This window comes from Danio rerio, chromosome 6, assembly GCF_052040795.2.
Source record: "Danio rerio strain M-AB ecotype USA chromosome 6, GRCz13ab, whole genome shotgun sequence".
NCBI classification, from domain to species: domain Eukaryota; kingdom Metazoa; phylum Chordata; class Actinopteri; order Cypriniformes; family Danionidae; genus Danio; species Danio rerio.
Window position 1 is genome coordinate 34,283,467 of NC_141026.1, and position 22,231 is coordinate 34,305,697.

General features: G+C 38.4%; 2 protein-coding genes across 3 annotated transcripts; both read right to left on the reverse strand.

Moving 5' to 3' along the window:
* Window positions 1-933: 933 nt before the first annotated feature.
* Window positions 934-22,220, reverse strand: efcab7 (EF-hand calcium binding domain 7). Of its 2 annotated transcripts, none has more exon segments than NM_001002120.1 (13): window positions 934-1,405; window positions 1,616-1,723; window positions 4,018-4,227; window positions 5,370-5,518; window positions 6,748-6,881; window positions 7,003-7,160; window positions 8,863-8,972; window positions 9,106-9,247; window positions 11,744-11,862; window positions 13,557-13,749; window positions 14,416-14,502; window positions 14,595-14,806; window positions 21,954-22,195. In NM_001002120.1, coding segments are annotated over 13 exon segments (1,812 nt in total). In that variant the 5' UTR covers window positions 22,063-22,195; the 3' UTR covers window positions 934-1,324.
* On the reverse strand, window positions 15,345-20,169 carry LOC147843551 (uncharacterized). The gene is made up of 2 exons (XM_087257544.1): window positions 19,993-20,169; window positions 15,345-19,816 (listed from the first exon to the last, which is right to left on the reverse strand). The coding sequence occupies exon 2, from the start codon at window positions 19,751-19,753 to the stop codon at window positions 15,557-15,559; it is 4,197 nt and encodes a 1,398-aa protein (XP_087113670.1). The 5' UTR covers window positions 19,754-19,816; window positions 19,993-20,169; the 3' UTR covers window positions 15,345-15,556.
* Window positions 22,221-22,231: the final 11 nt, after the last annotated feature.

The following is a 22,231-nucleotide window of genomic DNA, read 5'->3' on the forward strand; positions in this document are numbered from 1 at the left end:
CACACACACACACACACACACACACACACACACACACACACACACACACACACACACACTACATTCAAGCACCTACTGTTTTAGCCTGCTGTTAAAAAATGTAGGGATACGATAAACTCTAGTTTGTAGAGCTAGAGCTCTGGGTCAGAGTTTTGTTTGTATATTGCAACAAAGTTTTGCCCAGAATCCATTCAAAGGAGAACAAAGTTTACATGATGCAAAGTCTGCATGCTATCATGATGTTGCAGGTTTCTTAGACAAATACAGGTTAAAAGCCATGCTGGAAACTAGTAGTCTCAAATGCAAGACAAACAGATTGTACAGTATCACAATTTAATAACATGCGAATCTCAAAGTATGGAGTAAAGTCAACTTTGTTTGTGAGTGAAATGAAGAGAAAAGCAACGCAGTTTAAATACTCCTCACATGTCATGTGACCTTTAGTGCCTTGTTCTACAGTTACAGTAATGAAAGTCAAAGGGCAAAATAATTGACTGAAAGTTAAAAATAGAAGCTTAAACCTACAGGTCGTGCTAAAGGCCAAGGGCGAATAAAATTTAGGTCTGTGTCTATAACACTCCAGAATTTGGACTGTATGGTTGACTGATAGAACTGGGCTACTCACTGCCAGGATAATGCTCGAAATCTCAGTTTGTGTTATTTACACAAACTTACACATTATGTAATGTCAACATGAACTAGCTTATGAATAATAAATAAATATAATCAATCATAAAGATGTATTAGCCTGATATATTTAGGTTGATTCAGCAACATTTAATAAAATTTTTGAATTTAATATAACCATTTAAGATTCCCATTTTAGTATGTTTATATATGCAACCAAGCTGTCATCACAAATAAAAAGATAGTCTGAAATTCCTTCTGTTCAATTCAAATAAGTAATGACAGGAGTGATGGAGTAGACTCACATTTAAAGCTCGCTCTCATACCTTTTCACTTTTTATTAAATTTAAACCCTACATTCTATTCTATTCTTAAAATTGACTCACTTGAAACTTACGCAAATTCATTAGAGGAGTGCACACAATCTCTCGAAGCGACTTGCACAATGCTAACAGAAACCAAAAAAAATATTACATTAAAAACACATAACAAAATAATAAAAATGCATAACAAATAAAAATAAAATATAAACTGCTTTATTTACAAAAACAAATGAAAATCATGATTGCATTTTGCTGAAAGGAACAATAAACAAATCTAAAAACTATTATTAATGTTTGCAATAGTTATAACAAGCAAACAATATTATGTTACTACTTTCTTTGTTGCCTCATAATAAATGTCACAACTGCAGCATTTACAAACTTGGTATAATGCTCTCAGTGCAGTTGTAAGTCCACTCCTGTTGATCGTTTAAAGCCATGACGTGCTGACAAACCTTAACAGAGACCAAAACAAGACACAAAGCATTAAAGATATTCAGTTTATATGCACATTTAAGTGCCTGTCTATTTACGAAGCCACACTCTAGCTGGGTTTTTATTTGTTTGAATTGAGAATGGAAAACAAAGCATGAATGCACCCCATCATGCATCTACAGAAAAAAAAACAAGCTGAATGTTTGCATTTTGAGAGATAAAATTCTCACCATTTTAGTTCTAGCAGGAACCTCCACTGCAAACACACTCATGCCTCTGCTGCTCACAAAGTTTTTGCTTTGCTCATTGCTGATGTGCACCGTCACCTTCTGATTGGACTATAGTAGCAAGAGAGATTGATATAAAAAAGGTCAAAATCAGTCAAAACACTGCAGATATAATGTTTTATAATCATTACTTTACAAAAGTATAGGAAATGTGACATACAGTCAGGTCCATGAATATTGGGACATAAATACTAAAATATTTGGCTCTATACTCCAACACAATGGATTTGAAACGAAACAACTGTCAGCTTTAATTTGAGGGTATTTGCATCCAAATCAGGTGAACGGTGTGGGAATTACAACAGTTTCCATGTTCCTACGCCTTGTTAAGGGACCAAAAGTAATGGGACAATTGGCTTTTCAGCTGTTCCATGACCAGCTGTGTGTTATTCTCTCATTATCCTAATTACTATGAGCAGATAAAAGGTCCAGAGTTCATTTCAACTGGCTATTTGAATTTGGAATCTCTTGTGGTTAACTCTCAAGATGAGATCGCCAGAGCCATCCCTATCAGTCAAGCAAGCCATCATTAGGCTGAAAAAACAAAACAAACTCATCAGAGAGATAGCAAAAACATTAGGCTTGGCCAAAACAACTGTTTGGAACATTCTTCACAGTTCTGAAACAACATCCTGTGGATAGATGAGATCAAGATCAACTTGTACTAGTGTGATGGGAAGAGTATAAAGAAGGAAAGGAACTGCTCATGATTCTAAGCAGTGAAGCATGATGGTGGTAGTGTCATGGCGTGGTCATGTAGGGTTGCTAATGAAACTGGTTCTCTTGTATTTATTGATGATGTGACTACTGACAAAAGCACCAGGATGAATTCTGAAGTGTTTCGGGCAATATTATCTGGTCATATTCAGCCAAATGCTTCAGAACACATTTAAACAGCGCTTCCAGTGCAGATGGACAATGACCCAAAGCATACTGCAAAAGCAACCAAAGAGTTTTTGAAGGAAAAAAGTGAAATGTTATGCAATGGCCATGTCAATCACCTGACCTGAATACAACTGACTATGCATTTCACTTGCTGAAGACAAAACTGAAAGGAAAATGCCCCATGGAAAATTAGGAAATGAGGACAGTTGCAGAAGAGGCCTGCCAGAGCATCACCAGTGATGAAACCCAGCGTCTAGTGATTTCTATGCGTTTTAGACTTCAGGCTGTAATTGACCGCAAAGGATTTGCAACAAAGTATTAAAAAGTAAAAGTTTGATTTATGATTATTGTTCTGTCCAATTACTTTTGGTCCCTTAACAAGTGGGAGGCAGATATGCAAACCGTTGTAATTCCTACAGCGTTCACCTGATTTGGATGTAAATACCCTCAAATTAAAGCTTACATTCTGCAGTTAAAGCACATCTTGTTTGTTCATTTAAATTCATTGTGTTGGTATATAGAGCCAAAAATGTTAAAATTGTGTCAATGTCCCAATATTTATGGACCTGACTGTTTATGCACAGTAAAATACATACAAAAATCATACAAATCTATTATTCTGTGAGGATGCCTTACATTGATCAAATAATTGATAAAGATTGTATTTTTTAACATTCTATAAAAGTATCACACTGATTATTGATTGAGCATCAAATCAGTACATTAAAATGACTACTGCAGGCTCACGAGACAGAAATACAATATAATGATTAGAAATTGTAATAATAATTCAAATATTTGTAGTTGTATTATTGATATTTTTGTCAATCTAACATATGCAGCCTTTTGTCAAAGAAGTGACTTTTGTTAACATTTTAATAGCTTAAAGTGATATATTGTCTGGGTAGGTGTTGTATATTATGGTATTAAAAATCTTGTAATAAACTGAGAGTACATTTTTTAATATACCAAAGCATACAGGCTGAATTAAAAATATAATGACATATATCAATACCACTTCCCCCACCCCCTCCTCTGCGGTCTCTTTATAAACATATGCAGCCTTGAAGTTAATTCAATGAAAAAATCTTGAAGACCTCAAACTTTTAAACAGAACTTATTTCAGAATTAGGACCACTAAATATTGCAGTTTCTATTTCCTTCCATCTGCTTAAAGTGCATTTGAACTGACTTTGTCTGTGTAATGGCAGATCAGGACATTGAAATTCGACTCATGTTGAGTCCTCCTTTCTCTATAAAGCTTTCCAAACAACAGGAGGTTTACTTATTTGTGCTATTCTCATTGAATGTTAAGTACAAAAAGCACAAATGTGAGGCCTACTAGTACTTCTTAAAGGCTTTTTAACTGAGAGACAGATCTCATGCATTGATTTCCAACCCAAATTAATTCTTCACATAAAAAAAAACAACCAAACAAACAAAAATATTAACCAACCCACCTTATTAGCAATGACTGATGAAATCCTGCTTTCTCCTTTGTATGTGTAAACCAGCACATTCTCATGGCCCTTCAGAGCTTTAGCCTCTGCTTTGGACGTGATGGATCTCTGTACAGCAGAATTCAACATCTTCACCCCAGAATCCAAATGAACTGCCTGAAGAGTTGCTTTGACATCCTCACAGTAGACATCAATGACAAATGGACAGGACTGTCAGGGAAAAAGAAGAACACACACATCAAGATGAAAGCGCTCCTATTACGCTTTTACTGATATGTTTTATGTAGTGTGTAATGCGGTGGTTTCCAAAAAGATCCGAAGATTAAAATCCAGAAACAATTGAATTAATCATGAGTCTGAACTTTCTAAAAAGATTCATGTTGGGGTAAAGTTGGTATTATATTTGAACATTCTGACTTTTTTAATAATACATTTTTTAAGTATTGTTTGCAAATTCTAAATAGGGAAATCATATTAGCAGCTAATGACTATCAAAGTACAACATTATTTACAGTCAATTAAATAGGGCTAATGTTGTTTTGAAGTCATACTTACATGTGATTTAAGACTGTGTATTTAAAGTAGCATGCAATATAGGACTAATATAATAAAAGAAAAATTTACACTGTTAGAAACTGAACGAATGTGTGCATATAAAACCAAATTTACCTGAATAGGACTCATCAGGGTTTTCAGATTTATTTCCTGCACAAAGTTATATAGTTTTGGCTTTCAGTGGATACCCACAGACACGATCTGCTTTGAACATCAAAGGCTGTAGTTGTAAAGCCTGAAAGAGTTTGGCTTCTGGTGTTGACAATTACACTGTCTTATGTGCAGCTAAAGCAAATTAACTTAACAAGCATTTCCAGTTGCATGAGGACTCAATTGTTATGCTAAAACCAACATCCTTGTTTTTGTTTGTAACACTCAAAAAAAAAATAATAATAAATAAGAATAATAATAAAGAATCAAGATGAAGTTTATCACTAACTGTTTGTAACCTTTAGATTTTATTTAATTTGTCAGTTTATTTAATGTGTGTTGTCAGATTCCTTAGAATATGATTTTAACATATTAGGATTCATTCTGTTTAATCAAGGAATACAATCGAGGAACGAGATTGGTGCCCCCTGCTATAGATGAATAAATAAAACGCATTTAAAACACACTGGATTTATTGATATAAATACATAATTCTTGTTCTTATTTGTTTCATTTATGTTTATCTAACAAATATACAATCACATAAAAATAGGCTATGTGATTCAAAGGGATGGAAATTTGATACGCAATCTGAATCTAAATCGGCTAGATGTTTTTTAAGAGTAAAAGCTTGAAGACTTTCTTACCTCCACCATCTCCAAGCTGTGGTTGTAGCCCATGGCCTCCAGGGTGAGCCACAAGTCACTAGGGTCTCCCTCGCGATCATTCGCCTCCATCAGGTTAAGCTCCAAGAAACCTTGTCTAGTTAACTCATTTTTCTTAGTGTCGAAGTTTTCTGTATGACAAGACATAATGTTATAAAAACAACTGCTGGATTAGAAGTTATTTACTTGGATTTGGATGAAAGCAATGCTATTAAAGACTAATTCAAAACTTTCTTTTAAGAATAGCCAAATAAATCAATTGTGTTGTGATGTAAGGTAAACTGCTTTAAGATACAGGGCTCTACTTATTTAAACAAAGGAAACTCTTCTTAACAGACAATAGTGGTATTTATTCACTTTATTATACATTGTAGATAATCTTTTAAAATGCATAGTGTACACTACAGTCTCTGGGCTCATGGCACAGACTCACTATTTTTACGATTCATAAAATATGAATCACTGTCTGGGTCATCTGAGATTTTAGCAGCAGATAAAGGTCAGGTTTATGTTTTTTTTAGAAGTATTACTGTAGGAATGCATGGTATTATAAATTCTGAAATATTCAGAAATTCTGAATATTTACGTCTGCAAGAAAACTAAAATATATTGCATATTTGGAAAGAGTAAAGGATTTTAGAATGTGTGATTGATTTTTAGGAGAACAATTTAAAAACTATTTAAAAAGCTGGAAAATGACTTTTCTGGGAAGCTTGTAGGCTTAATGAAATATCATTTTTATTTCTTAAATTTCAGTATTCACTGCTGTTTTTATTTTTACAGTTCAGTTTAAGCTAATTAAATTAGAAATACACTGTAACTTTTTACTGCAGTATTTGGGAAGGGTATCTTTATATACCCAAACAAATATGACCATATTCTTTTAATTTACTCATTGTCAGGAGGAAAATACTTTGTTTGTAGGAGACATTCTTCTTTAGTAGAACATTTTAAAAAATATTTCAGAATTATTTTTTAAGTCTGTGGATTAAAGGTAAATAATTTAAATTAATTAATAATTATATAATAATACTTTAATTTTTGCTTTATGTATCTCCAAGATCCGCAGGTATTAAATTAGTTTTGTCTGTATACTTTTTTATTCTTAAAGTGCCAGTAGCTGTTGACTTATTTTGTTTTAGCTTAAAGTCTTCTTTAAAAGGTCAACTAAAGAACAAGAAATAAGTCACCAACATAAAGTAAATTAACAGCAAAATTTCATTTTTGAGTAAACTACCCCTTTAAGAAACAGATAATTAATTAGTTGTATCATTTGACTAATGCAAAGCTTAAAGCGTCTGGCTCTATTGTGACTCTATATTGTGTTAACTTTATATCCAGAGTGTATTTATACAAAAACCTTTACAGATAGCCCACGCATCCTCATCACATTTCTCTCCACTGGTTCTCTGCTCAAAGAAATTGTATTCTTCTAGACTCAGCAGACCACTGCCATCCAAATCAATCACTTCAAAGATGTCAGACAACACCGCCCTGTGGAATAAAACAGTATAGCATCTTTGCACATTGCGTATTAAACAAAGTGAACTTTTATTGGGCCCTGGACCTAAACCCCACTCTAAATATGTCAGGGTTGAGATTCAAATTGACTAACTTGAACTCTTTGGTTAGCTCCAGCTCTCCAGACTGCACGCGGTTGACTAGTTGAGCAGTTTTAGGGCTGTTCTTCCGCATTCTCTTCAGTCTGCAGCCGGTGGTGAAGGGCATAAGCAGATATGAGCCGGCGCTGAGCTCTCCCCTCCACAGAAACCTCTATTCAAACAGAACACATATAATATTTGCTGTTTTAAAATGTAACAATGTGAATAAAACCTAAATGAGCCAACATTTCAGTTCAAACATTTTTGCCTTTGTATGCTTGTGTATGTGTGTTTTAGAATTATTTTTTTAAATATTATAAAATTATGTTCAGCAACTTTATTTATTTTTACCCATATATTGTCATTTTATTTTCATAAAAAGATATTTGAAACATTAAAGTCGATGCTTTGTTTGCATTTAATATACCTTTTTTTAATTTTTTAAAATACGTTATTTATAGGAATTTATTTTTATAAATTTGCACAAAACAGAAAAACAATAGTCAACAACAAAAACAAAAAACAAACACACAAGCAAACATCTCTAACACTAATTTCCCTATTGTGGCTTTAACAGAAGAGACTGTTGGCTATCAGTCTGCAGACATTAAAGTCTTCTAGCGTCACACAAATGAACAGCAAGTGTACATATAGGGTGCATAAACAACTTCAATACAGTAATGCCAACACATAATTAAGTGTAAAAAAGGAAAATGCAAAATATACTTTTTATAACACATAAATTTACTGCTTTTATTTAAATTGATACTGACACAAAAAATGTATTTTGAGATATTAAAGATAATCATAAAAAAATAATGTTAATAATGTTTCTTGCACATACTTTGTTTTGGCTTTATCTATCTCCAAGTTTGTTTTAACTGTCTATATATATATATTTTTTATTTTTAAAGTGTCAGTAGATGTTTACTGTATTTATTATAAATTATGATAATTTATTATTTTAGCAAAATGTCTTCTTTAAATGTTCAACTGGAGAAAAAAAAAGTCACCAACATAAAGGAAATTAGCAACACATTTTTCACTTTCCACCTTTTGATAATGAATTAGTTGCATCATTTGCATCATAGTTAAATTAGCATCATTTGATTGACAGAAGGCATGGAAATGTATGTGAGCAATTCCAGCGTTATGGATGTGACACTTGCAGTAAAAAATCAAAACATAAAGTCACACCGGCAGTATATGTTAGCATTATATTGAAACATTTGTTTTTATTTTCCAGAACAACTGACCACAGAGTTAAGGGACCAGAACAATATCAATTTGTAAACATGTTTTGTACTTAAAATGACAAAGAAAAAAAAAAAGATTGGTTTTTATATTATTTAATATTTTTACATTTAAGTGGAAAAAGTGCGACAGATGTGAAATTGCCACTTGTGTGACTTTAATAAATTAAGTAAAATAGTTTGAAAACACTGACAGATGCATTTTTGAATATTTCTAAAGTACTGTAAAATACTTGCTTGCAAAAAAAACCCAGAAATGGTTTTCGCATTTTGGTGAAAATTTAATTTTTTTCATGGCAAGGTTGACATTTGCACGGAATTGCTCATGTATTTGTAAATTTTAGCAGAAAAATGATGTTAAAGTTATTTACATTATGTTTTGAACATCCATTAATAATTATAAACTCACCTTGAGACAGAACAATGTAATAACACTAACACACATTGAAAGTTTTTAAAAGTACATATAAAACTACTTTAAGTTACCATATCAAAACGAAAAAGAAATTACCCACTTACAGCATGTCATGGATGAAAAACTCTTTAAACACAAGCAGAAACATAATTCACATCATTTCAAGTTTAGACACGGAAGAGATATACAGTAACACATTTACTTACCTCCTTATCTCTTAACTCGGTAAAACAAACCAAGTTTGAATCTTCTTTTGTTTTGTTCCCCGTCAGCACATAGAGAGCTGTGTCCACACACATCCATGGTGAAGGCTTGTCTGCAGCATACAATACACACAAAGTTGAAAATACTACAACAATAAATATTATTTGGGTATTTTAAATAACAGAAATAACTGAACATTCAGTTAATTTGGTTTTAAACTGTATGCGTTGGTACAATAAATTTACCAGGAATCGGGCTAAGGTTGAGGGGTTGTATGGTCAGGTAGACACTGGTAGTTTGAGGAACATGGAGGCGATACTGGAGAGAAATAATCGATCCATCGTCTTCCATATAAAAACAGCCTCTCATAAAAGTATGATGCCAATCCTATCCGTAATAAAACACAGTAGAAAACGTCACAATTCATGCTACGTTCAGACAAGATGATCAGAAAAATGAAATGAAAACACGAGATGAAACATACAACCACAAGGTGGCGCTATTATCACATCTTAGCTAAAACAAAGCCATTCAAATACATATGAGGAACAAAACAGTAACAGATTGTTTTTATCATATAAATAATAAATGTATCATGGCAACATTTTAACACAAACCATCAAAATTCATAACACATACACACACACACACATATAATATAATTAAAAGTAAACCCTGAGGAAGGCCATAAATCCTTGTCTAAAACAAGTCTTTGTTCTCTTTTTAACTGCTGTTGTTAAGGTCCAGCTAAAATGTTACGGCAAATACACTTTAAATCACCAAGTAATCAAAAATCTGAGACAAACAGCCCCATCAGAGAGTAGTTTTGGGAAATAAACCTTGTCCTCGGGTGCCACAGAGGCCTTTTAATGTTTAGAATTGGTTTATGCTTCTTTTCCGAGTGCTAAAAACATGTTCCTGAAATGACACTTCTTCAACAAAAGCAATTTCCTTCCAGAATTTATGCTGGGTTGTGAAACGTGTTAAGGATCAAATCATAACACTTGGGTGGTTTGTCCACCCCGAATCAAAATGAAGAAAAGCGCCCGAGGCGAATGTCTACTTTAAAAGGCCCTGATGTAGTGTCCCAAGGAGATGGGTCACTCGGCTGGACTAATACACTGCCCTGTCACCTCCCAGAAACCTCAGTAATTTAAAGTCTTACACAGAGACCGCGAGCCACCATAAAAACGCACAGCCTGACCCTTTCCAATCCCTACACCCAATTATCAAGCTCCTGGCTCAGGTAATGCAGCGGGCAATAGAACTTTCCTCACCCAAGAGCATCTAGTTTTTTTTCCAATCTCTTTGCTTTGACGAGTTCGGTCATTATTTTTCAGTTGTAAAGCAAACCAGCTGAGGTTAAAGTCAAAAAGAGTGCAAACAAAGGGAAGGAGATCAATAGCAGAGCTGCACTCGTATCGACCAGGTGAAAATTTGCTACCAAAAGGCTTCGATACAACAAAAACACAGCAAATGTATAGCTGCCCGTAAGGCACTTGAGCTTAGACAAAGTTTAGCTTGTAGGCAAAATGGATATTCCTAGATAGGAAGCTGTTCAGATGGTTAAGTTTCAGATGGGTATCATCCCAAATGTACTGTAAATAATACTGTACTTATTTATGTATTAGTTTCCTTCTTTAAAACACATTTAATTTTAATTTAAAAAGTATATTATTTTAAAATGTTATATTATATACAGCTGAAGTCAGAATTATTAGCCCCCCTTTAAATAAATAAAAATAAAAAAAACTTTTAAATTTTTTTTTCCAAATGATGTTTAACAAAGCAAGGAAATTTTCACAGCATGTCTGATAATATTTTTTCTTCTGGAAAAAGTTTTTTGTTTTATTTCGCCTCGAACAAAAGTAGTTTTAAATATTTTAAATACCATTTTAAGGTCAAAATTATTAGCCCCTTTAAGCTATATTATTATTCGATTTTCTACAGAACAAACCATCATTATACAATAACTTGCCTAAATACCCTAACCTGCCTAGTTAACCTAATTATCCTAGTTATCCTAGTTCTTTAAATGTCACTTAAAGCTAAAAGTGTCTTAGAAAATACCTAGTAAAATAATATTTACTGTCATCATTTTGCTTCAGCTTAGTCCCTTTGTTCATCAGGTGTCGCCACAGTGCAATGAACCGCCAACTGAAGCATATGTTTTACACAGCGGATGCCCTTCCAGCTGCAACCCAGTACTGGAAAACATTCATACTCACTTGTTCACACAAATACACTACGAAGAATTTGGTATATTCAATTCACCTATAGCGCATGTCTTTGGACTGTCAGGGAAACTGGAGTACCTGAAGGTAAACCCCGCGAACACGGGGAGAACGTGCAAACTCCACACAGAAATGCCAACTGACCTGAACCAGCAACCTTCTTTCTGTGAGGCAACAGTGCTAACCACTAAGCCACCGTGTCACCCTATGAAATTTCTTCAATTTCAATGCAATGTTCATAATAATTTTAGGCAACATATTAACAATATTTTAACTTTACTTCAGTATTTAGTGCATAGAATAAATCTGATTATAAACAACACAGAAATAATTGTTATTCTGCCCAAATGTTATTTCCTGCAATAAATAAATAAAAACCCCACGTGAATCTGCATGTTTAAAAACACTTCAGGGATTCTTTTTTTTAGAACTACATTTTATTAAAATTTAGCCAGTTACAGTACCTTTTAGAGACAAACGGTTTAAAAATTATTTGTTTAGTAATATAATTATTAAAATATGATATAATTGAATACAAGCATTCTGGAACTTATTCCCTTCAGATTTTAAGCTGTCAAAAAAACAAACAAACCAACAAACAAAAATACAAACAATAAAACAACTGGCACTCTCACAATGCATCTGGTACCTGTAAAGATTTGGGTTCTGCCAGTCTGCCAGTCTTAATGCCACCGATGCCCATAGTGATAGCTGTGGATGAAGATGACCGTCGACTGCGAGCTGATGATGGTCTGGATAATGAGCGATCTGCCAAAAACAAAGAAAAATCACATTACACGCAATAAAGAAATTGTATATATATAGTTTAAATATGAAAACCAGCAAGTAAAAGAAAATCCTCTGATAAATCTTTACTAACCCTGCGCGTACTAATAATAATGACAAATTACTGTCTTGATGAAAAGGTTTTCAAACGTCCTTCCCACACAAATCCTCTATTGAGCTCACAATATGATATATGGCACAAATCTAAATGAGTCCATTTGTTATCACACATGAGGAGAGATCAATAGCTAAACCATTAGTTACTATATAACAGACTGTAGTTTGAAGAATGTAAACTGAAGTGTGCTTGTTTGCCTTTGTAAATAAACACACACATGCAAACTGACCTATAAATGAGAGCTGACACTACTGTCACATTTTAGGATGAAGCCTGAAGTGCAGGGTAACAACCAAGACAAAATTCATAGTAGTTAATTATCTGTTAGTTTCACTGTTAAGTTTTTTAAAAATCTATGTATTTTTCAGTCGCTGCATGTTCTTAGCCATTTATATTTTACAACTATTAGCTTTTTTTTTAACTATTAGAACTATTTATTTTTTTAACTATTAGAATTAAAAATACGTATTATCAATAATTTTATATATTTCAGATTCCCATATAGGGGAAAGACAGATATATATATATATATATATATATATATATATATATATATATATATATATATATATATATATATATATATGTTTTTGATGAAAAAAAGAAAAAAAAAACTAACTGAAAGCAATACATATGATCAAATAGATCCGTGTTGAAGGACATCCAACACTACATGTTTTGGATGTCTGCTTTGTCTGTCAAACCCGTTACAGGTCTTTCAGTCTCTTCTAAATAGCTGATGATCTGAATCAGGTGTGTTAAGTTAGGAGACATGAAAAATGTGCAGAGCTGGTGGTCCCCCAGGTACGTGGTTGACAAACACTGAAATAGATGATTAAATAGATTAAATAGATAAATTAAACTGAACAGAAAAAATAGATGTGCAAAATGGGTAAATATGTTTCCAATTCATAATAAATTTCCCTAGTAACAGAAATGTCCACTGGTTACAATCAATGCAAAGTGAACAACTGTTCTCAGACAGAGAGAGAGAGTTTTGAGCTTATTGCCATATCAGCTTCTCTGTCATTGGAAAAATGGATAAAAATTACAACCATTTTCTACAATAAAAAAATGTTTATAACAATAAAAAAGACATCAACAGCAATAAATAATAAAAATCTAAAAAGTTTTTTTTATAGATTTACTTTTAATAAAAATGTAATTACTTTTAAAGGACTCGCATTTTAAAATATTTCCTTTAAAGTCTCTCCAGATAAAAATCATCAATGAGTTCTCAGATCAGTGGAAGTTACCAGATCGATGGACACGAGGGGTATTTTTAACTGAGGGTATAGCCATCATTTTAGAAGGATAGCAAAATGTCAATTGTAAACCAGTTTAATCTAGTTTATTTTTGTTCTGTTCTATCCCATTCTATTGTATATTTTCAGAAATTAATTAAAACGTTGCTCAAACATGTTAATGTAAAGAAATGACATGATAAAAAGACCTTATTTCAATACAACAATAACATGCAATAAACATTTAGTGCAATTTAGGGAAACAATCATGAAAAAGAGGTGCGTTGACATTAAAAAATAAAACCACATTGTACCTTTCTTCTGCGTGGGCTCCAGCTCTGTTCTGTGCTGCGATTCTGAAGATGGAGGCTCAGATTGGGACTCTAAGCTCTGTGGAGTGTTCAGCTGGCTGCCAAAGTTCTGCCTCTTCAGTTTGACATCAGCCTCGAGCTTCTCCAGTGCTGCTGCTTGACATTTCTCTACTGTGGACCCGAGCAGCCTGCAAAACTGAACAGCAGCCTGTCTTATTCTTCTCGACTATTGGCCAATTCCAGCGTTATGGATGTGACATTTGAAGTTCAATCTCAAAACATTAATGTATACAGAAAGTATATGTTAACATTATATTGAAACATCTGTTTATATTTTCCCAAACCAAACTAACCACAGAGTTTTGGGATCAGAAAAATATCAATCTGTAATTTTTGTTTTATATTTTAAAGAATTTGAAGAATAAAAGCATACGTTATGAATTCTGCGTGTTTACAGCATACAACATACTTCGTTGAAATTCTGTGAATTAAACAGCACAACACCAAAGAAATAATTGCTAAAAGGATAAGAGTTGGTTCACAATAGAACAAAATTGATTTTATTTGAATTTACATTTTTATTTTTATGAGGAAAAAATATTCGTTTTAAATGTGACACATCTCTGATATGGATGTGACATGTAAAATTGGTACTTTTGTGATTTTGGTAAATCAAACATAATTGTTTGAAAACATTAATAGAGATATTTATGAGTCTTTTTACAGTACTGTAAAATACAAGCCTACACAAAAAAAAGGGTTTCACTATTTAGGTTGACATTTGCATGCAATTGCTCTATTTCAGACCATGGTATTTACATTACACACCAACCCTACTCATAAAAAAAATTGTAAACCATACCTCTGCGTAGTCTAATTTTCCATCTTTGTTGACATCTGCTAAAGTAAAGATTTCATCCACTTCTTTATGTGACATTTTTTCGCCAGACTAAAACAAACAAATCAAAATAAAAGACTGAAATGATTAAAGCATAATACATGCATGTTTTTGAAAAGAGAATTGAATATATTATCACTTACTGAAGTAAGGATTCTGCTAAGCTCATCGTGTGAAATATATCCATCACCATTTGTGTCAAATTTCTTGAAAATTGTCATGAGCTGGTCTGGTTCTGCTGTTTTTTCCTTTTTCAGTATCTCACAAAAATCATCAAAATTCAGCTTCTTGGTTCCAGGTGGCCAGTATTTGTCTAAAGCTTTCTGTGACGGGTTTCTACCTGCTTGCTGAAGAACTGAGGGATGATAAAGAAAACATATACATATTATTTACCGAATGACTATAACAGTTATTATTAAAGGGACAGTTCACCCAAAACTCTTAAATTCTGTCATAATGTATTCATCCTTTACTTGTTCCAAACATGTTTGACTTTTTTTTTTCTTCTGTTGAAGTCAAAAGAAGATATTTTAAAGGGAAACCTCTAGTCATTGACCTCCATAGTATTTCTTTTTCCTATTATACATGCAGTTTTTCCGCTTTCTTCAAAATATCTTCTGTTCATCTTCCGTATTATGTTGTGGTTAACAGAATAATGAAACTCATAAAGCTTTGGAAACACTAGAGGTGGGTAAATAGAGAGTAAGTATTCATTTTTCTTATTCAGTCCTATGTTGCATAGGTATATTTTTGACAATGTGCAAAAAAGCATTGCATGTGTCAAAATTACAATATGCCTGAAAGCATTAAATATTAATTAATAGTCATGCTCTATAAGTATTTCCTATTGTACCTACTGTAGCGAGGCAGAGGGAAAACACAAACACCGTAGATAATGTTACAAACAATGCCCCGGAGGGTGCCTTTATTTACAAGTGATATTGGGGTGAATGAGTGCTCTTCTTAAAGGTGCGTGCTCAAGTGCTCCGGGGAGATGGTGAAGGCTGGTGAGAAGTAGAGTGTTGGATCGGTCACGAGCTGGACTCGGCTGTGGGAGAGACAGAGAGAGACAAGCGTTAGCGCAGGGAGTCATGTCAAATGAAGCTCACTTCCGTCTGTGTGGGGCTGGCTTATATCTCTCCCTGGCTGATGAGGTCCAGCTGTGAGCGATCCGAGGTTGATGAGAGATCCAGCTGGTGTGGATTTGTGCCCAGGGCGACGTGGTATTACATGGCTCGCTACATCCCCCCCCCCTTAGCGTCGTCCTGGTCCTGGGTGTCCTGCGAAGGAAGAGCAGTGTATTGAGAGGGGGGGTAGAATGTTTCGACAGACCTGCCCATCCTGACCAGAGCCGTGAGAGTCCGTCTGCGTTTCCGTGGGAGGCCCCGGCTCGATGTTGTACGTCGAAGTTGAAATCCTGGAGCGACAGGAACCACCTGGTGACCCGAGCGTTGTTGTTCTTCGCTGTCGCCATCCATTGTAGCGGGGCGTGGTCGGTCACCAGAGTGAATTTCCTGCCAAGGAGATAGTACCTTAGCTCCAGGATTGCCCACTTGATCGCCAGGGCCTCCTTCTCCACCGTTGCGTAGCGGGTCTCTGCGGGGGTCAGCTTCCGACTCACGTACATTATGGGATGTTCTTCATCGCCGTGGACCTGGGAGAGGACCGCGCCCAGGCCCGAGTCGGAAGCATCCGTCTGTAGAATGAAGGGGCAGCCGAAGTCAGGTGCGTGCAGTACCGGTGAGGACGTGAGGGACTTCTTTAGGGCTCGGAACGCATCGTCGGCTTCCTTGGTCCATCTTATCCTCTCCGGCTGCCCCTTTCTGGTCAGGTCTGTCAAAGGGCTGGCTATGGATGAGAAGTTAGGTATGAAACATCTATAGTAGCCCGCTAACCCCAGAAATGCACGTACCTGGGTCTTTGTGGTGGGTTGTGGAGTTTCCTGTAGTGCCTTGACCTTGTTTTGCTGTGGCTGTATGAGACCTCGTCCAATGTGGAACCCGAGGTATCTGGCTTCGGCTAGACCCAGGTGGCATTTCTTGGGATTAGCTGTGAGCCCAGCCCGTCGAAGATCTAAGAGCACCCTCCGTAACCGGGATAGGTGTTCTTCCCATGACTCTGAGTGGACGATGAGGTCGTCCAGGTAGGCTGCTGCATATGGCTGGTGGGGCCTCAGCAGGATGTCCATCATTCTTTGGAATGTGGCTGGGGCCCCGTGGAGCCCGAAGGGAAGAACCCGGTATTGCCAGTGCCCACCGGGTGTGGAGAAGGCGGTTTTCTCCTTGGCGTCTTCACTGAGTGGTAACTGCCAGTAGCCTTTGGTGAGGTCGATGGTGGAGATAAATCGGGCTCCACCCAGCCTATCCAGCAGCTCGTCCACCCGAGGCATGGGGTATCCGTCGAACTTGGAGATCTCGTTGAGTTTCCTGAAGTCGTTGCAGAAACGGAGGGTGCCATCGGGTTTGGGGACCATCACTATTGGGCTGGACCACGGGCTACGGGATGGTTCGATGATGCCTAACCTTCTCATCTTCTGGATCTCCTCGTCGATAGCCAGCCTGCGAGCCTCTGGAACTCGATAAGGCCTTTGCCGGACGATGGTGCCAGGAGGAGTGATAATGTTGTGTTGGATGATGGAGGTTCGGCCCGGTTTCTCCGAGAACACATCCTTGAACTGACCAACCAAGGCTTGCAGCTCCGCCTTCTGGTTTGGTGAGAGTTGCTCACCAATGTGGACAACGGGAAGAGTTTCTTCAGCGAAGGCAACGAGATGACCTGGAGCTGCAACCCACTTCTTCATGAGATTAACGTGGTAAAGTTGTTCTTCCCGTCTTCGTCCCGGCTGACGGACTCGATAATTTACCGGCCCTACCCTTTCTACCACGGTGTATGGTCCCTTCCAGGATGCGAGGAACTTCGACGTTGTGGTAGGTATGAGTATCATCACCTTGTCCCCTGGGTGGAACTCTCTGGGTTGGGCGGGCCGGTTATACAATCTCTGCTGGGCGCGCTGGGCTTCGGTCAGGTGTTGCTTGACGATGGGCATGATTTTGTCGATGCGTTCTCTCATGTCCCGTACGTGTTCAATCACCGACCGCTGGGGGGCTGGCTCCTGCTCCCAGGCTTGACGAGCCACATCCAATAGGCCCCTGGGTTGGCGGCCAAACAGCAGTTCGAAGGGGGTAAATCCTGTGGAGGCCTGGGGGACTTCCCTGATACCGAATAACACGTACGGGATCATGAGGTCCCAGTCGCGCCCGTCCTCTGCCACCACCCGTCGGAGCATCTGCTTCAGAGTCTTGTTAAAGCGCTCGACAAGGCCGTCCGTCTGTGGATGATATACAGAGGTTTTTAGCTGTTTTACCTTGAGTAGGTGACAGAGGTCTGCCATCAACCGGGACATGAAGGGGGTGCCCTGGTCGGTCAGTATCTCCGTTGGGATTCCCACTCGACTGCATAGCAGAAACAGCTCCTTCGCGATGGCCGATGACGTGGCTTTCCTCAGGGGAATCGCTTCAGGGTATCTGGTGGCATAATCGAGGATAACAAGGATGTGCTCATGTCCCCGGGCCGACTTCGGCAAAGGCCCTACCAAGTCCATACCAATTCGGGTGAAGGGCACATCGATGATGGGTAGCGGTATTAGAGGGCTGGGGGGTGGTCGTTGGGGAGACGTTCTCTGGCAGATGTCACATGCCTGGCAATACCTCTTTACTTCCCCGTCTAGCCCCGGCCAATGGAAACGGTCGCGGATCCTTTTCACCGTGTTGGCCGCTCCCAGATGTCCCGCCATCGGGTGGGTATGTGCCAGTTCTAAGACCGTCTCCCTCTTGGTCCTCGGAACGACCAGTAGTGTCTTCTTTTCCCCCCGCCTCTCTGCGACACAGTACAGCAGACCATTTTCCACAATGAAATGTGGGAGGGGGTGAGGGCTGGGAAGTCGCTCATTTCCGTCGATGATCCGTACTTGTGGCCAACAGTGTTTGAGCGTTTCATCTTCCCTCTGTGCTCTGCCAAAGTCACCTCCTGCGGTTATCTGTTGAAACAGATCAAAGTATAGATTAGCAGATATAGATGACTCACCCCCTCTGTCGCTCTCGGTGGTCATCAGCGCTGGTTTGCGGTCCCGATGAGCCCGTGGCTTGTTCTTCTTCTTTGAACGAGCCGATGGAGCGTGGTGGTGAGTTAGGAGTTCGTCGAACCCCGGCCAGTCTCTGCCCAGTAAGAGGGACACAGGAAGATCTGGAACAACCCCGACTTCGATTCGCCAGCTACCTGGTTTCGCCGCGATGGTTACTCTTCGGGCGGGTACGTGGCGGGTATCACCATGCACACACGTGATCGGAATTCGCCCTTTGCTTTCATGATGGTATTTTAAAGTTTTCGGGTGAACCAGAGTGATGGCGCTTCCTGTGTCTAAGGTGGCCGTTTGTGTTTTTCCCTCTAGCTGGACTTTATGGGTGGGAGCTTCGGGAGGGATATTGCGGTGAACCGCGCACCCTGCTGTCCAGGCCGGGGTCGAGTGCGTCGTCGGCTCGGTGGGCATCGGCTCGTCCATCGGGCTGGGGACCGCTGGTCTGCCGCCTGGTCGCGCTGTGCCCTCCACCGGTCGCCAAGGTGCACTTACCCTCCGGGGTGGCAGAGCCGCTCTCTCCCCATTATCTCGGGCGATGTGAGCTTCAGCCAGCTCGATCGCCTCCACCAGGGTGGCCAGTGACTCAGGATTTCGCATGCTGGTGAGTGTTCGCAAACGTCGGGGTAACGCACGCATCATCTTCTCGATGATCACCTTCTCAGCGACCTGGACCGCCGAGGGATCTCCTCCCAATAACCATAGCCTTCCCAGGCGAGAAAGTTGAGCTGCTTGGGTTCTCACTGGTTGTTTCTCGTCGTAAGACCACTGGGAAAACTGTTGGGCTGCGCTGATTGTGGATAGCCCCATTCTGGCTAATATTTCCTTTTTTAACGCTTTGTAATCTTCATTTTTAGGTGTCTCTAGTGAAAAATATGCTCGTTGCGCTTCTCCTGTGAGAAACGGAGCCAACATTCTCGCCCAGTTTTCTTTTAGCCAGCCTTCTCTCTCGGCAATAACCTCAAAGGTATGTAAATAAGCGTCAATATCATCCAGGTCGCTGAGTTTAGTGAGATGATGATGCGCACTCACTTCGGGAGTCGGATGGTGTCTGGCCGCCTGGCGGAGCTGCTGTTCCAGTCGATCCTGTCTGGCTGTAAGCTGCTCAGAGATGGAATTCTGTTTCCTGGAGATCTCCACTAGGTGGAGCAGTACCTCTTCCACCGACATGGCGACGGGATGTTGACAGCCGAGTAAGAGGAAGCGTGGGAGAGAGAGAGAGCGGATGCCTGTCTGTAACAAACACAGAGAAAAATTCAGCGGTTATTTTCTACTTAATGGTGAGTGTTTCTTCTGAATTTTTCCCTCTGCAATGCCCGCATTCTCCACCAGTTGTAGCGAGGCAGAGGGAAAACACAAACACCGTAGATAATGTTACAAACAATGCCCCGGAGGGTGCCTTTATTTACAAGTGATATTGGGGTGAATGAGTGCTCTTCTTAAAGGTGCGTGCTCAAGTGCTCCGGGGAGATGGTGAAGGCTGGTGAGAAGTAGAGTGTTGGATCGGTCACGAGCTGGACTCGGCTGTGGGAGAGACAGAGAGAGACAAGCGTTAGCGCAGGGAGTCATGTCAAATGAAGCTCACTTCCGTCTGTGTGGGGCTGGCTTATATCTCTCCCTGGCTGATGAGGTCCAGCTGTGAGCGATCCGAGGTTGATGAGAGATCCAGCTGGTGTGGATTTGTGCCCAGGGCGACGTGGTATTACATGGCTCGCTACACTACATACATACATACATACATACATATACACACACACACACACACACACACACACACACACACACATACTCACACACTCTCACACACTGTCACACACTGTCACACACTGTCACACACACACACACACACTGTCACACTCACTCACACACACACACACACACACACACACACACACACACACACACACACACACACACACACACATACATACATACATACACACACACACACACACACACACACACACACACACACACACACACACACACACACACACACACACACACACACACACATCCGAAAAGTATTCATATCGCTTCACTTTTTCCACATTTTTTTATTTAACAGCCTTATTGCAAAATGGATTAAATTCATTTATTTCCTCAAAATTCTTGTTTCTTTTGGTCTGAGAGTCAATCAGATGCCTTTTGGTAAATTTCAGGCAGGGAATGCCTTCTGTCTTGCAACTCTACCATACAGGCCTGATTGGTGGATTGCTGCACAGATGGTTGTTCTCCTGTAAGGTTGTCCTCTCTCCACAGTAGAATGCTGAAGCTCAGACAGACAGAGTAACCATCGGGTTATTGATCACCCCCCTAACTAAGGGCCTTCTTCCCCGATCACCCAGTTTAGATGGCCGGCCAGCTCTAATAAGAGTCCTGGTGGTTCCAAACATCTTTCACTTACGGATGATGGAGGCCACTGTGCTTATTGGAACTTTCACAGCAGCGGAAATGTTTCTGTAACATTCCCTAGCCATGTGCCTCGACACAACCCTGTCTTGAAGGCAATTCCACAGACAATTCCTTTGTTTTCATGCTTGGTTTGTGCTTTGACATGCATTGTCAACCCTGGGACCTTATATAGACAGGTGTATGCCTTTTCAAATAATTCTCATCAACTGAATTTACCACAGCTGAACTCCTATTAAGCTGCTGAAACTTCTCAAGAATGATCTGTGGAAACAGAATGACTTGAGCTCAATTTATTGCTTCACAGCAAAGGCTGTAAATACCCATGTACATGTTACTTTTCAGGTTTTTTATTTTTAATAAATTTGCAACTATTTCAAAAAATCTTTTTTCACATTGTCATAATGGAGTATTGTGTGTAGAAATTTGAGTTATTAAATTAGTTGAATCTGTTTTGAAATAAGGCTGTAACATAAAAAAAAATGTGAAAAAAGTGCAGCGCTAGGAATACTTTCTGGATGCACTGTATATGTATATTTTAAGCAATGTGCATTGCTAAGCACATTATTTGGATAATTTTTCTGGATAATGGTTATTTTGGATAATAATCTGCTCAGTATTTAGTTTTTTTTTTAGCCCTCAGATTGGAGAATTTCAAATTGTTTTATCTCACTACATATTGTCCTATCGTAACAAAGTAAACATCAACAATTCATCTTTCATCAATTCAGCTTTCAGGTGATGTATAAATCTTTCAAAACACATACGACAAGTTTGGTGGTCCAGGGTCACATATAAGAATACATTACATTCATAATTAAAAGCAAATTATCTTATAAATTCTGAACCTTGAATTATGATTAACTAAGTAATGTTAATTAATCGTATATGTCATAGTAAGCTTTTATATTAACAATCAAAGTACAGGTATAAAGATGCTGAGATGCTTTATGCTCACCCGTGCACAGCTGATCTTTTGAAGTCATATTAACCAGGCTGGATCTGAACACAGACAGATAAGCAGCCCTGCATGTCATATAAAACCTCTCCTCCTCCGAGCGCGGCATTATGAAAATATAGTCAATATGCTATCGAAACGTCATGCTGTAATGATAACAGTGAGCTAGAGAGCCGAAGCTGTAACCTTTTTGTATTATCGGTGATGTTCACTATTGAGTCTGATTGCCATGGCTGTTGTGTAAACAAACTCTACCCAGCTGTGCGCAGTTCAATAGA

Coding starts and splice junctions, on each gene's coding strand:
- efcab7 (XM_087255384.1), bottom strand. CDS start 14,672: ATGACAATTTTCAAGAAATTTGACACAAATGGTGATGGATATATTTCA. Junction 8,973..9,105: donor CAACCTTAGCCCGATTCCTG/GTAAATTTATTG, acceptor TGTATGCTGCAG/ACAAGCCTTCACCATGGATG. Junction 6,882..7,002: donor GAGCTAACCAAAGAGTTCAA/GTTAGTCAATTT, acceptor TTTATTCCACAG/GGCGGTGTTGTCTGACATCT.
- LOC147843551 (XM_087257544.1), bottom strand. CDS start 19,753: ATGTCGGTGGAAGAGGTACTGCTCCACCTAGTGGAGATCTCCAGGAAA.